The 17,417-nt window shown below is 32.0% G+C and overlaps 1 protein-coding gene across 3 annotated transcripts in view; it reads right to left on the reverse strand.

Annotated features, from left to right (window-relative positions):
- The window catches only part of LOC138130683 (GATA-binding factor A-like), a 40,455-nt gene that overhangs the window by 1,805 nt on the left and 21,233 nt on the right, over positions 1-17,417 (reverse strand). The window contains exons 2-5 of one of the 3 annotated variants that reach the window (XM_069047295.1): positions 13,168-13,220; positions 5,286-5,659; positions 1,267-1,439; positions 931-1,180 (exon numbers count right to left, since the gene is read on the reverse strand). In XM_069047295.1, the coding sequence (XP_068903396.1) occupies positions 931-1,180; positions 1,267-1,439; positions 5,286-5,619 (757 nt within the window). In that variant the 5' untranslated portion in view covers positions 5,620-5,659; positions 13,168-13,220. The remainder of the gene's footprint in view (positions 1-930; positions 1,181-1,266; positions 1,440-5,285; positions 5,660-13,167; positions 13,221-17,417) is intronic. The other 2 variants (XM_069047296.1, XM_069047294.1) reach the window with 2 other exon arrangements.

A 17,417-nucleotide genomic window follows, 5' to 3' on the forward strand; every position in this document is an offset into this window, starting at 1 on the left:
ATACATTTCTTGTGGCGTGCGCACCAAGAAAGACGATCCACGCATTGCGTTTGAAATCCGCAATTAACTTTTTGTGAGTGTATACTTTGTATTGATGGACTATAAAATGTAAAAAAAATCAACTTAGATTCTGGGGTGCAGTAAGGTAAGATAAGGTAAGTAAAAAATTTTTCATAGGCAAAGAGCGTGTTATCTTTCTACAAAGGTTTATGTCACTATAATTGGACAATTATCTTTTCCTAAAACTTTAAAATTTACCTAAGTTATTTCATCAAGAATTAAATTAACAAAAAAATGAAAAAGTATGTAAAAAAATAAGGAATCCAACGCAAGCAGGTCTGGAAAAATTCTTGATTCGTGTATTCACTTAATAAAATTTCTGTTGTCGTTCAAGATACCCAGTCACAAAATAAATTACCTTTATCTTAACACATCGAAAGATAATTTGTCAAAAATCACCAACTCCAGTTTTTCTACTTAACCAAATCGATTCAACAGAGCTTACTTCTAGTTTCACGGAAACAAGTTATGCATAAACATGCATACATGTGGGTTGTTCATAAATTATTAATGTGAGTAATGAATTAATGTTGAATAACAGCATCATCCATCATCCAAGCTGGCAAAAAATTTTTGTTCCAAAATTTACAACATTCAGCGGTTGAAATAAATTAAAATTATTGAAATTCCGCCCCTATAATAAATAAGATTTTTTTTCTGAACACTTCGGATTCGAAATGTAAAATAAAACGAGATCGGAAAAGACTGGTGGGTGGCGACAAAAAAAAATCGTTATTATTATGCCACATCTCTTTGCGCTTTACCAGGACAACATAAACGACGAAAAGTGCGTAACTGCGTAACATCTCATTATCATAACAGGAATTCATTGGCAGCTTACACCAATGCCGTTCAAGGGGAGGTACCAACCTTCAACGGAGGCGGAGTTGCTGTCATCACGTTCCCCACCAACCGGTTTTTTTGGTTTGCGTTTGCGCGTTTGAATACCATCCTTCCTCATGGCTAAAGGTCGATTCACGCCGTGTAATTTGAAGTATAATCCACAGGCGTTACAAACAGGCTCACCGTCGTTATTGCGACGCCATAATGTCGTTGTCCGCGTGCCACAATTCGTGCAACACAACCCTAACCTTCTCGTTGCCGTCTGGAATGAGAAGTCCTATCAACAATTATAAGAAATTTCTGCGATTTGTAAAAATAAATTCAAAATGTGGCAAAATTTTTGATGATTTGGTAGTAACTTACCAATCTTTTTGAAGGTTTAATCAAGGGTCTATTCATGCCGTTCATTTTGTGGTACAGTCCACAGGCGTTGCATAAGTAGTGTCCCGTACCGTCGCGACGCCACAATGGCGTTGAGATAGCACCGCAATTCACACACTCACGACCTTCCCCGAACTGAAATTCCATGGCACCATCTGAAATTGAAAAATGATGAATAAATAAAAACCATATACAGATTAAAAATGAACAAATTTTACAAACACCTTCAATGCATGGATAAACGTGGTTTTACTTTATTTATTTTAACTAAAATGTTCAAAAACCAAACAGAATAACTTCAGTGGAGATGACCATAAGAAAGAGGACTGCTTTCTGTTTAGCCACTTTAAAAATATTTTTGGAAACAAATGGGTAGGTATAGTCCTACAGAAACTCTAGTGGAATTCGGCTTTGGTTGTAAATTTAACAACAACAACTGAAGAATAAGATTTTATTATCAAGTAATAACCGTTGTCATAAATACAACTACCACTACCTGTAACATCCCTGCCTGAAGCTAACATTGCGAACCCCAAACTGCCAACCCTCATTACCATTTATCAGTAGGATTATTGCTGCAGCATAAAATTCTATTTTTCAAGTGACAAACATAAATTTACAACTAAAGCCGAATTCCACTAGAGTTTCTGTAGGACTATACTACCTTGAAGATAGTAAAAACCGACCTAATCTTTGTTTAGTTTTTAAACACATCTAAATGTTTATGACTTTATTAGTACATATTTATCTAATACAGTGTCTGTCATAGGCATAGGCAAATAAAGCATTTGTTAAGTCTCGGTAATTCAAAGAGTCCGATCGTCCCAAGTTGTGTTTTTTTTTTAATTTGTCGCAAATACCTCTCTTAAAACACCAATAAACCTACAACAGGTTTAATAATAATAACCTACATGGGTTAAATTTTCTATCGACCAATGAAAGAGTAGAGTTTATTGGTCAACTTATTTTCTCAGAAAACCTACACAAATTACAACTGACTCAATTTTATTATATCTTAAATAAAATTATTAGGTATAGTGGCGGCCGGGGAAAATGGGAATGACTTAAATTACTTTGGGCTGTATATAAAGATTTACGACAGGGACCGATTTCTTTGAATACCTGTGTTCTTAGAAGGAACGATTTAAGAAGAGTTTTGTTTGCAGGTGGTGACAGGCAAAAATTTGGCCCTATCGTAAATCTTTATAATGATAACCATTACAGTTTTATTTGAATACAGCCCAGAGTGATTTAAGTCATTCTCATTTTCCCCGGCCGCCACTATATATACTCGTACATATTTCCATCTAGTTATGGCTCATAAACCCGCACCTAAAGTGTGTATAGGTTTGCATATACCCACTTACTTTTTCTACCATGCGATCAACAATTACTTAGATAAGGGGTGGCTATGATTTTGACAGTGTCAGATTTTTGGTATCTTTGCTAACGCAGCTAATAAACGTCAAGCAACTGTCACTATTAGGTAATCAAATTTTAACGTAAAAATGGTTTTTACTTCAGAACATAAAGATTCATCACCGTAATGGTGTTTTTCATAACGGAAAATGGACAGCGCTTTGCCTGTTTGGCTAAAATTTCCAAATTTAAATTGAAACAGGTATACCTATGCAACCAAAAATACTTCCATGCATCCAGAGCATCTGAACGTCTAGATTTGGACATATCTACGTCCAAAATTTCAAAGGCTTCTTTGATCTAAATAATTGTTGATCCCACGATATGCCTAATACCTACTTATTGTTAAACATTTTTTATTTGTTTATTTACACCATATCCATCATAAATACTTCATCAAACATCGCAAACTGTGTAACTACTTATAATAAATAAATTTGTAAAATTTGTATCTAAATCAGTAAAAATCTCTTTCTTGTCCTAATTTTGTGAAACAGCAATAAATCACGCTTTACAAATACACAATTCCAGAAATCTGTACCTATCTTATCATAGCATGGCATTTTTCACATCCCTTAAATTTTGATGATATGTAGTTGATTTTTTGTTAGGGAGCATGCCGGTAATTTGAGTTGTTGCTGCATGCAGTTAAGTACTCTGAACAAAAATTCTTAGAGGTAATTAGGTATTACATTACTTATTGTATTAAGTTCAAATGATTTACATAATACACAGCATTAACAACCCTACAACTTAGATTAACATAGCGTAAAATACGGAACGGGTCATAAACAATATCGTTGAAATTGCAGCATGCATGCCAGATCCAAGAGGTGCTTATTGAGTTATAGCATAAGACGGAGGCAGGTCTCGATAATTAGTTTTATGAGCGGCGGGTTCTCGTAAGTCTTTTGAGACGCCAGGCGGTGGTTATTTAAAGCCTGCATTAGGATATGATTGTGATAAAGCGCATCAGTGTAAATCAAGTTCAAAGCTTTGGGCGTTTGCTAACCGCAGATCTGGAAAAGAGTCCTCGACGCCACTTGAGTCTTATCAATGCGGTCTAAGTTGCGGCAAGCTTTAAGAAACTTGCACTTTGGTGACAATCACGATTGTCGCCGATAGAGGACTTAGCACCTACAAATCGTCGATAACGTAACATCAGAAAATCTTGTCGGTACAAAGTGTCGTCATATGAGGCGCGTGTGAAAATTGGGATTTTTAAATAATTGTGTTGAAGAAAAATTTATGATGTAGCTCTCATTAGATATACACTTTCTTTTTTTATCTTTTTAAAAACAGATAAAACAGAATATTAATTGAGACATAAATTTCGAAATTAGTGTTTCTGTATCGTGTACCAATTCACTGATTTACTGCTATGTAAACAATAATTACGACCTAAAAGATGCATAATATCTCATTCTATAGTGAAGTAATACCTGTATGTTTGTAATTTATTTGCGTAATATAAATAATCTTTACAACCGTTTTTATAGTTTTCATTTACAATATTGTTTGATAAAGCGGCCATATATAAAAATAATGGATTTCTAATTAGATTTACATGTTAATCGGAATATTTAATTCTTCTGTCTAGAATTATAAAATACAATAATTAATTAGGTGCAATGTACTAGACACATAAATTATTTATTGCTACTTTTATCCAGTAAGTCTAGACACTCTCAAAGGAAGGACGTATTGTTACTAACAAGCTAACAAGTTGTAAGTTTATCAAGTTGATCGTAGTATGTTTTAATAGATTTTTAAAAGCAACAGAATTTTTCTGATGATTATTTCCTTCATATGTTTAGCAACCAATTGCGTGACAAATATTGACCAATCAAAACGAGAAAACAGAAAATAACCCGATAAAATTTCTCTAAAATGCACATGTGCAATAATCTGATAAAAAATGTCGGTACCTGATTTAAAAAAAAAAAAAAACTATTTTGAGTAAAAAGGATTGGAAATATGTAATGCGCTTGGTTTCATTCTATTCAGGAAATAATCAGCCGTATACCCCTCGTGCAAAATTTTAATATCGGCAATTTTTTTGCTAATGAACTCAAACATCCATACATTATTCGGTCAGAAGATCAATTATTAGCAAATAAGAGCACGAGACGAAGTCGAGGGCTTTTATTTGATAATAATTGGTCTTCTGACCTCATTTATGGATGTTTTCGTTCATTAGCAAAAAAATTTCCGATAAAAAATTTTGCACTTGGGATATAATATGTGATTAAACATCGATGTAAACACATTGATAATAATAAATGATAGTGAACTTGAATCAAATCAAATTAATTATCCTAGAGGAAGAGGATTTATTAGGTAATTGTAATTCAAATTTAGAGTTCAGTCAATGAATTACCTTGCAATAATTTCTGATTTGATTATTATTAAAGGAAAAGGAATGAAAAATCACTTTAAAAAAATAGTTTCATTAAAATTCAAGTTAAATGTGATGTATGACTGTTATTGTCCTAGATTACTCAAGAACTTCTTAACCTGATTGCTCATCGATGAAGTTTTCTGTTTGTTTCCTTAAACGTCCAAATTCGAGAAAAGCTTACCGTACGGAGACGTTCGCTGGAATCCAGCTCCATCATATGCCCTCCACGAACTCATCATCATATTCTGAGCATAAAACTGACCAGCAGACAAAGCTCCAGCATGGGGTGACGTGCCTAAAGCATGTGCAGACGGCGCCGCCATTTCGCCGTACGTTCCGCTCGCGTGGGGCCAACTACTTTGATGAGCCGGAGCGCCAAAATGACCACCTGCAGGTGAAGGATACTGAGGAACTGCCCTACTGCTTGGAACGTACACGGGGGACTGCTGCAGATGCTGATGGAATCCTGCGTTACCGTCGCTGTATCCTCCACCGCCTCCGCTTGAGTGGAACATTATGATTGAAGCCGAAGACGGAGAGTTATATCTGATTCATCTGCAACAAAAATATCCTGCATAAAATTTCAAATTCTTCTATGATAGCTAAAATCAATTCGCTAATCACTTTGTAATAATCGGTGAAACTTGGGTGTAGCAACATTTTTTATTTTTAACTTATCTACTAATCCATTTGTCTACATAGGTAATCGTGACGACACATAATTGTGATGAATTTTCGGTACCCAAGTTACATTTATTTGTAATCAAGAACCTTCTCATTTTCCGTGATTTATTGTTAGCAGTCATAGCTAAGAGTTACATTACAGGGAAATCAAATAAATCTTCCACCATTAGAAGCGCCGTAATTTAGAACGCAAGGTTAGTCTTGGTGGAGTGTTTTGGTGTGTAGCGAAGTATTTGTGGTATGTTATGGAGGTTGGGTCGGGATGTAGCGCTGAAAGTCATTAGTGAAGTCGCATTTTGAGATGTGCGTGCAGTGAGTTAGCAGAGAAGAACAGAAGTGAAGCTGCGGCACTTCCAGGAACTCGCGCCAGACCACTCACTTCGCAATCTTCTTTACTGATTTACACCGCCGTCATCTTATCTGCGCTCTTGGTTGTTTATAACTCTTATGTGCCGGGAATAGGAATCTTAAGAGGCCAAATATTGGTCTGTTTCTATAAACAGAAACAAAAACGTAAGTCTAGTGCCATCGACACAGATTATCATAAAAGGCAACAAAGATGTTAAAATATGCAAATTATTATATCAGTTCTATTAAATTATCCTAATTTATTAAAGTTAAACCTTTAGTATATAACACAAAATTTCTTTAGATAAAGAAATAAATTAAACTATGTATTTCTGAAGTACGATTATGTGATTTGGCATTTCAGAAAAAGTGTGGTTTATTGTTACTTTAAATTTTGTGTACATATTTATGTTTGTGCACATTATCATCGAATTATTAAAAATATGAAAATGAATTTTATAAATTGCATATTACAAAAAAAAATGTCTTTAAAGTTTTCGACTTGAAAAGTAATTAAAACTTCCCCATGTATCCACGTCGTCGACTGCGTAATAAAAAATTTAAGTAGGTACATCTAGATTTGTTTTTATTAATATGATAACAAGAAACTGTAATTGTGCTGTTTATGACTTTTTTTTTTGAAGTAATTACTTCGTTCACATGGTAGAAAATAATCACGCGTTATAAAAATATGTAGGTATCACGTGATAAAGTATGTCAAGTTTCTGTCAACATTTTATATTTCAAATACGAAAATGTTTAATTGAAAATTAAATCGTCTCAAGCTACTTCTATTAGGTACTTAGGTACTTAAATTAATTACTATAAACAGATTTTATGAATCGTAATGCATTTGTAGTCTCAGTTTTTATTATTCTCTTCATAGTAGAAAATTAAATACCTATAATCTGTTTCAAAATCAAAAATCCACCACCTGTTGAATTATGTTGGCAGAAAAAAAGAAATCCCTAGAAAAAGTTTAATTTTTTTGGGTTGGCTCAACCTCCCGCCAAAATTTGACATTGAACTGTTGAGTTTATTTACGAAATACAAAATAATTATTATGTACAAAAAGGTTTTAGCTACCATATCATACTTTTTGAGTGAAATAATAAAATGAGAATAAAAAACACGATGAACTACGACCAAAACAACTGTCCAACAGTTTTCTTTCATAACCTCACTTTCTTCTGACACTTGCAGACACACTAAAAACAAAAGTTGGCGACGTTGTCGGCTGTATTTTCGAGGTAGAATGCACTGTTGGTGGGTTTTTGATTTTGAAACAGATTATATGTAATAGGTATACTCGTATTACGCCACGAGGTTGGTAAGTGCATTATAACAAAATTGAGGAAATGATTTTTTTTTCAAGATTCTATTATAAGCACGTAACAACAATACTTATAAAATATATCATGTCCAAAAAGCCAAAAAAAAAATCTAATTTTGCGATATCTCACAAAAATTTAAATTGAAAACTGAAAAAATTGACATCATTACCTACATGTTCTTGTTATAGTTGTTTAAAAACCGATGCTGTTAATTGGATAGATTAATTTAAATGTCCAATATTCTTTTATTGCGGTAGCATTTATTACTGATAAAATGTCAGTGGGCAGTTAATTATACCTCATCTATTAGATGAGAATATTCTCGCAACTAGTAATGACAAATTCGAGTTATAACATCTAAGACGTCTGCTGAATGTGTCAAGTTAATGTCGCACACATGTCGTTATAAAAGACTAACGTTTTAAAGGGATGTAATTATTGGTGGTGAAGGCTATGTTAGTAAATTCCGAGCAAGACACTCTAGATTTAGGAGTCGGAAGGCGCTATTCATGGCCTAATGCGATGTTAGGAATGCAATGGGTCGCATTACTGGCACACGATCGCTGACAGATATTTACAGGTTTGATGTATAGGTGTCGGGGATGATTTTACAAAGTAATGTCCAAATCTTAAATTAAAAATCGTTGACTCTTTTACTTTCCTTTCAGTAATTTATCGATCTCCGTAATTTTCGTTGTGGTACATTGGTCTTATTCCTAGTGAAAATTTATTTAAATAAAATTGAATTGAATTGAAAAATCAAGCACTTGACGAATGACCTAAACTAGTAAAACGGTGGCATATCGTAAAGAATGTGATAGCGGTATCTACACAATTAGTGTAACTTAAACACATTTGAAACAGATAAAATTCTTATAATCTTATCAAAGACTAGACCCACGCATTTAGCTACACAATTGTTTATCAGTATACTGCAAACAAATACAATATCTGTCATTATGTTAAGATTTCGTAAATGTGACGTTGGTGTTATCACTGTGTGAAAATTCTCACTTTCAAAATTTCTCTACTTAGATTCAGCTCTTTTCTGTTGAGAATTAGTTAAATGTATTGCAAAAATAATTTCGAGTTAGGAACAATAAATTTTTTTTAATGAAGATAATTTTCCAACCGCAGGTAAACTCCACTTTCATAATAACAAAAAGTGGTTTATTAAAGATTTTGTGATGCTATCAATTATTGAAAATTAGAAAGTAAAAGAGAAAACAATATAAAATTTGTCACAAAAGATATAAAAATTAGAATGAACGAACATAAAATCAATAAAAACCTACGCAGCCTGATGGTACAACAATTAAATACTTTGAATAATGATACGATCTTAAAAAGTGACGTCTTTATGCTCCATTTTATTTGTTTAAATAGATGTCGAAGTTTTATAAATTTTCTTTTAAGATCACTTTCTATTGAATTTTGAAAATAAAGTATTGATATTTTTATAATATGGGTACTTTGAAAACAGTTAATAATAAGTTTTTATAGTGAATTCATTTAAAAAAATAAAGAGACCATTGCCCACTAATGGGTCCATGGTAAAAAGTGTAAATTACTACCTCTGTTTTTAGAATTTGCATCTCTAATAGGTCTATTATTGTATTCAATTTGGAGTCGTTTATGGCTATCGTGCTTTAATAGATCTCTAAGAAAATTTTTATCAATATTTCAGTGTATTATTGTCATTTAGGTACGCCAAAAAACTTCCAATATTAATATGTTCAAACTCTATTTTTTAACATCTGTTGCAGATGTAGTTGCATCCGTTACCTTGAATTACCAATTAATATAAAATTCCGCAGAATTTGAAAATTTAATTTTTTGATTTAAAAAGGGTCCACATTCTAAAAAAGAACATAAAAAACTCGTTTTATAAGGGCATTGGCGCACTCGTGCGCCAAATGAACCCTTATAAAACTCGTTGTTTAATATACTATTATAGTATTTTATAACCATTTTGTTTCCTGTGTCATTTTCGCATGAGATACAACCTAACTATGATGCTGTCCGTTTTTATTTTATACATTTTATAAAAAGCTGTCAGTTATTTTAAAAATACCTATGATAAATTATTAATAAAATAATAAAATCAAAGTTGACACAAGTAGCCACAAAATATTTGTGTAGAGTTTCCTTCAGAACTTCACTGTTTTGAGTAGGCCTTTTTTAATTATGAAAAAAATATATAACAACCCTGATGAAAGAAAATCCCCTAAATTGCTTCCGTTTTCAGGTAGGTCTAATTCTTCATTAAAAGTAATAAAATGTGTTATCACTAAGCACGGACAGTCCCTGTTACGTGCATTTTTGAGATAGCGGGTAAGTATACCTACCTAGTGCATGGTGGTGATATTTGGCTGAGTCAGGTCTACTTTGCCTAATCTGCAGAGTGCAAGCTGCACTTAGAAGCACATGTCTAGGATAACGAGTCGGCCCTAATGAAGGGCGATAAGATAACCTCAGAATACCTGTCCTCTTACAGTCTGTAATAATTATTAAACTTTGTCTTCATTACGAATTACAATACAAAATCCAGTAAAAAGTATTTTTCGATCCGGCATAATTTTAATGAATATTTAACGAACCTACAATAACAAAGAAACCCTGCATAAATTTTTGTTATAAAGGGAAAGGAGGCGGGCTTTATCAACATTTTATTTGAAATGGCGGTGTTATCGCTAATAACAACATTACTGATTAGTTATTTATGTCTTGTTATCACCAGCATTGAATACACACAATGGAAATGCATATCTCTTATCACCATTTTCATGTCGGTAGTCTTATCGCATACTGATAACAGCACTTGCCGTTACATCCTTGTGGTTACAATAATTAAAACACTGGAAAAATAAAAGCAAATGCCCGATAAAAATATTCAAATTTTTATTTAAAACTGTAAATCTTAGAACCACATGCAGAGTAGAGTTACTTCCAAATTACCACACATTCTAGGTTAGTCATTCTTAAATTATATCCCGGACAACCAAAATGACAAAGTAAATTTGACTTGAATATTTATCAAAAACAAAAATATATGTGCCGTCATTTATTTGAAATGTCAAGATGGTAGATAATGATTTTCTGTTACGAATGTCAAGAATTAATCAAATACATCTTATTAGAATAAATTATTAAAATAAATTGTCTGTCAAAATTTTTTGATTTAGGTATTTGATGTTCTATTCCTTAAAAAATAAAATAAATCATGTCATGTCTTGAATTCAAATCCGAACATTCAAATGAAATAAAATGTGTCTTATATATGTATTATGTGATCAACATTAAATTTATCTATCGCTCTTAATGGTTATCAATTATCACTACAGTGAAATCTCCTATAAGCGGACACTGGCCGTGACAAGATTTTTGTCCGCCTAACAGAAATGATAAAAAAATAAAATTTGTATGTTATTAAAAACGTTAAACATTTGGAATATGTACTTATATGTATCTATTCTTTTTGGAAAAAAAATGTAACAGTGTCTGTTGTGTTTGGCTTCAAAGATCGAGATGGCATAATAAGTTTCCATTTTGGTTGCAAGTTCGTAACCCTTCAGATCACCTTGATTGTTTGCATAAGTTTTAAGATTTTTCACTGCCGTTATGGCATCTGTCTGATTCTTTAGAGGGCAATCTATAAATACAACATCTTCTATTTATTCGTCGACTTCATCAGGGTGCAAAGCAGCAAAAGTCTCTGCAATCTTTTTGGATTTTTCTTCTTACAATAGGTCCGGACAAAGGAATACCTGTTCCTATGAAAATTATAAAGCATAAGATCTTACGGTTTAAAAAGATATTAAATGATAGTAATGACATTTCAAATAACAATTTAGCTAAAACTTTGGTTTTTCGCAGATAACGTTCATGTATTTTTTTATTATAGGTATACCTGCTATAAAAACAATGCTTCTTGCAAAACATATTATTTTACTGACAGGCATGTAGGTGTATTCCTATATAGGACTTGTATGAGTCCCCTTATTTCAATTTTTTAACTTAGGTAAGTTAATAGTTTAATTTAAGGTATGTACTTATTATCTTTCCTAAATAAACCCGGGCTAGTTGTGATGACTTATCAGTTATAATTTAAAAAAATGTCGAATTTATTTTTTATCTACATAATACGTACATATTTTGGGAGCAGTTTAGGTATACCTACATGTTACGGATATCATGTGAAAAAGTTACTTTGTCCAATATTAGTAGATGTATAGTGTACTGAATTAGTAAGTATATCTGATGATCAGCCATTGTGATAATGACGTCAGTTATACCGTCCACGGGTTATTACTCGGTTGGCTCCGCCTCGCGATCCGGTCCAAGACCGTGAGATTCCGGACTCTCCATCACACAGAACTAGCAAGCTCCATTACGATGAACAGGGAGATAATTGAGTTGGCCAGCATCACAAATTACCTAATCTAAAAGATTATCTACAGATCGATGGAGGCGGATTGGCCGAAGAAAAATGGTTCGCGTTTCGAAACTTTTCAGGCACACAAGAAAAAGTCTACTATAATTTTGGACATTTTAATATCGTCTGTTCTAAATAATTGTCTGGTAATGAATACAACAATACAAGTACTCTCTAATAACGTGAAGTGCACATTTCATAAATTAATTAAGTTCAATTTCTTGGCCTAGAGATTTTGAAAGACATTTGTTATTCAGCTGACTTGCATTTACATGACAAATTTCTTAATGAGTAGGTAACCCAATCAGTGGTTAATTCTTTTAATTAAATATTAAATGCAACTCATCAATCATATTTTAAAATACATACTTTAAAATCCATAAAAGAACAACAAATTTAATTAACTCTTGCAAAATGATCTAACTTGGCACAATATTTTATAAGTTATCAGAATCCTCGCATCTACATTATGAGAAATATACATAGGTACTCGTACATAGGTACTACAAATTATTCTATACCTATACGCGTAATTTATGGCGTAGTTATCAAGAAATATCTCATTTCTTATACCCATTTTTGTTTGAAATTATTTATATACAGGCTGATGTATATAGGTATGTATCTTCGACATGATTCTTCGATTTTATTTTTAAAGAAATTGTTTAAAATAGCAAGGTTGAAAATTTGGTACGACGGACAAAATGCAATTTTTAGCTTACTCTTAATTACTTTGTATGAGCACAAAAACGAATAGTTAAGTTGTTAGATATGTTAAGTTTGATGACTTTACATTATTTTCGTGCAAGGAGTAGGTACAGAAAAAAATACGTCAATAATAGTGTTGATTAATATTACATAATAAGTTTCATCATCAGAAACGTGGTGGCTTTACTCATCGATTAAAACAAAGATCATCTGCTGTATTTAATTGAATAATTTTAATTCAATCTGATGGAGAAAAATATACTTAAACATAAATTTATCTTATTATCATAATTTTGTTGACACTATTTACTTATATATACAAGGTGATTCACGAATTGTATGATTGTGTCTGATTTAGCGCCTTTATTCCTGCAAAACAAATTGCTCTCTTATAGAATACTTCCCTGTTTTTCAATCTAAATAAAATTTTGTGATCATAGTAATCCGATTTCAGAAAAATGAAACAATAGTGTCAATCAAATGTATTAATTATATTTTACATACTAAATCAGACACTATTCGTGAATCACCCTGTATAGTATACTCGTACTTACATTAAAAGATTTTGGTCTTAGTATACACCGATTTATCTTCTTCCAAGTTAAATCTAAAAAGACATTATTGTGTTATTATAAAAGTAATATCTAAGTATACTTTTCTATTTCTAAAAATATTCGGAAACCTGTTTTCATTTTTTCGTAACAGCAAAATTTTAGACGTTGTTATATTATTGAGCCTTGAAAATTATTTCACAGATTAATTTTAGACAGAATGCATCAAGTAAAATATCTTTTTTTCTAGAAGTCTACAATTAAGTACATTAAACAAAAATAATAGCTCTAAATTTTACAGCAATTTAATAGCATAATAGTAGCACCACAAATAAATAAAGGCTAGAGCAACAATCAAAGTAAAGCGTGACTCACTTTTATCAAAGTTTTTGTCCACACAGCGGATGACTACAAATTATTCATTCCAAAAATTTTCATTTTTAATATTTCCGGTACAGTATCTGCTTATCAAAAACCATAAAAACAAATTTACTTTTACTGGGGATATTTTTAAATTGTGATAGGTCAGTTGATTAATGAAACTGCATGCGTTAAGAATTGTGTTTCAGTTATTTGATTTTTTAAGAATTTATGTGTACATATTGACTGGTATGTGTTCTGCAATTTCAGAATGATATTTGTTACAAAAGGGACTAATGCCATACAAGTAAGTACGTAATTTTACTGTAAATTTTAGTTGCAAGTGACTGATTACCATACTTTAACAAAAATAGATTATTTATGTATATTAATTTAAAAGAAAAACACCAATGAAAAATGAATATAAATAGGAGTCAGATAATGTACAGACATTTGAAATCTGAACAGATTAATATGGCACAGAAATGTGGTTTGGGTATTTATTATAATTAATTTATAGATATGTCAGTTTAACAAAAATATAATGAAAAAGAAAACCGACCTAATTAGAAAATCATGAATCGCAGGTGCTAATACTCAGAATCTTATTGTTCAGTCTGGATGTTACCAAAAATCGTCTACGTTTTAAGCTTTTTACTAATGACCTATTAGATCAGATGTCCCAGTCGACACGTGTGTACCGGGACAGATGTCACTAGGGTCGTGAAAAATTGCTACCATTAATTATACGCCCATGTGTCTGCAAAGCGGACGAAAAATTATTGTTTTTTTTTCCAATAATGCATTCCAAATGATATTGGAAAAACAAGTCGGCTGTGTTATAAATTATAATAATGTTTCACTAAAAGAGAAACTTCCATCTAAGCTTGGTATAAACCGAGCTAACGGGTGTCAGTTAATGTATAAACACTGCATAATATAATCGTTTACATTATTCATGGAAGTCTTCACAAAATGTTCTAAATTACGCAATGCGGATTCTGGAAGCTTAAACTGCACGCATTATCATCTAAATGATTCATTCTAATTTATGTATAATATACATTAACATAATTATCCCACTCATGTTAGTATCATCAGTTGTAGTACAATAGTATCGCAAAATCTGTATTTATTGTGTTTACTACATATGTATTTAACAGTTATCAGAAATTATTTAACTTTAACCCCAGCTGTTTAAAAAGCACATTATACCTACATACTTGTACAATATGGTAGGAGTCTTCTCGTGATGCATCAAACTTTTAGGATTCCATAAATTACGATTATGTATTTTCAGATACATACTTTTAGAAGTCATATTGTTGTGTATCATTCCGCTTTAGCAGTGCGTTAAATACCAAGAACAGTTACAACGGGTCCCGACTTTTAGAAAAGAAACAATAATCTTTTTCTCTACACTTCTGGATCAGCTAACTTTGTCGGAACTAAGAATTGTGTTTCATCACCTGGATTGATGTCGTGGACCCCTTCAGAAGTACCTACCTTAATTTTTTAGAGTTTCTTTGTCCCATTCAACAAATTTTTCTGATGTACAAATGATCATATAAGATGTTGAAATCTTTCCAATGCTCAAGATACTTTAATATGTGAATTGGTAATCTTATCCGGTTATCTTCTATCATTCGTCTAACAGGGGCTATATTTTCATCAGTAACAGCAGAAATTATTATCTTCCTGCGCGTAAATTGTAACTACATAGTTGGAACTCGCTCAAACATTTTTTAGTTTGTTTAGTTGTAAATAGTTCCTTCAAAAGGTGCTTTCTTGTCAAAGGCAGAACAAACCATTTTTTTCACTAACTCCTAGTCTCAGAAGGCGTCATTATTGACTCTCGAATCGACCCCAGAAGTAGAATTTCTCTCCCTAGGTTAATAATAATTTTCATTATGAACCAAGGTCAATAATGAACAGCCGTCACTTAGCAACGAAAGATTTTCGCTGATCTCATTGGTTAACGTAGACGATTTTCATGGCAACCGTTGAAAAATGAGAACTCGGATCGTCGCATCAGACAAAATAATTTTTGTTTTAACGTATCTAGTAGTGAAAAAAATAGTATATAAACCACGGTGAAGAAGCCTTCGCGCCTTAGAACCCTCGGCACGCCTCGGGCTCTAATCTTGGCGCTCTGGCTATAATCATGAACTTCTTCACCTTGGTGTATAATATTGTTCTACTCTAATGTAAAAGGACATTTATAATTATAATAAATGTCACCACTAAAAGTTTCACTTATTTTTAAGATACACTTTAACCATAAAACAATAATTTTTAAAGTTTGTAGAAACCAACTACAATCAAATTCTAACAACTGTCAATGTACAAAATAGTATTTATACATACCATAATGAACTTAATTCTATATGCAATTAATATATGTATACTTTGTCCAGCGAGAGGTTAGGAGATTTTAAATTTTTATTAAATTAACCCAACACTACAAAATGCACTACATAGAATACATTAATTAGAGCATAGTTTCAGGGCAAAAATGTTACTGCTTGAAGGATATATTTCAAATTTGCGCTAGATACTACTTCCTCTACGTAGAATTTAGTGCTTTTTATGTCAACCAATCTCTCGCTGGACAAACTTTATTAACTATTCTGCAGTAATTTTCGGTGCAACATACACACTGCGATAATAGTTATATCTAAAGTCAATATAATGTATTAACAGAGCAAATTTACTCACATTAGAGATATACTGATTATGTCTTCCTATTTGCTCACTTAATGTAAATATTTTTGTATGTGTAAGATTAGTCAAACCCTTAAATGCTACTACACCAAGAACGTGGAAAGAAGAAAATGTTTCTGGAAATTGCTGCAGTAATCATTCCGCAAAAATAAAAACGTGCCACTAAATTTAATTCAGTTGATTTGGCGCTGTAATTTACATTTTATAAAAATCAGAAAACAGTACGAACAGTCGACTTATTCTGTAAAACGTGTGTGTAGATAATCATTTAAAAGATTCTCATCTGAATTATTTTTATTACTAATGTTGTTTTATCTTTTTATTTTTATAATGCTATTAACGAACGACGAAAAACAGTAATTTAATCGAAAGAGAAAAAAATCAGTAAGTTTCTAGTTCTACACCACAGATATTGTATCATTTTTAAGTTTCAGTTGTAAAATAATATTAAAAATTCTGATACTTTACTACTAATACATAATGCTGACTTATGCCCGTTTGCACCGTCGCGTCGTACTAAACAATGCTTACCTAAGTATTGGAATCACAGTACGACGACGACGGTGCAAATGGGCACTAGACAGTTACCTCTTATTAAAGTGCGTTTATGCCTTCATCAATAGAAATATACGAGTATGTTAGAAACCAACATTACATCAACTGTCCAAAATAGTTCATTGAACAAAAAATGTGAATTTCTAACATAACTGTGACTAAAGAATTTGGCATTTGAGTTGCAACAATATATCAAAGTTCAAATAAATTTAGCTAATTTTGGTAATTAAGTTGTCCAAAATAAAATAAAGATTGATTAAGGTAAGTCTATAAATTTATATGAAAATATGTTTTCAAGAATAAAGGTTTTTACTTTTATTCTTGAAAACATATTTTCATATAAATTTACAGACCTACGTTAACCAATATTTCTATCATATGTAGTCAAGTTTAACCGACAGATGTATTGACGCTTCATTGATCACGTCGTCAGCCTTTTGGTCGTAACATCTTTATTAGTATCCATCTCCATTAGGGGACAGCACCCATAAAACGATTCTACGTAAACTACTTGATCAACAACAGTATAATTTCTGACCAAGCTCACAAATCATGCTTGTAAATCATCCATTCATAAAAACATTTGTTTATTTTAGAAGTGCGCTAAATACATG

This window comes from Tenebrio molitor, chromosome 5 (assembly GCF_963966145.1).
Source record: "Tenebrio molitor chromosome 5, icTenMoli1.1, whole genome shotgun sequence".
Taxonomy (NCBI): Eukaryota; Metazoa; Arthropoda; class Insecta; order Coleoptera; family Tenebrionidae; genus Tenebrio; species Tenebrio molitor.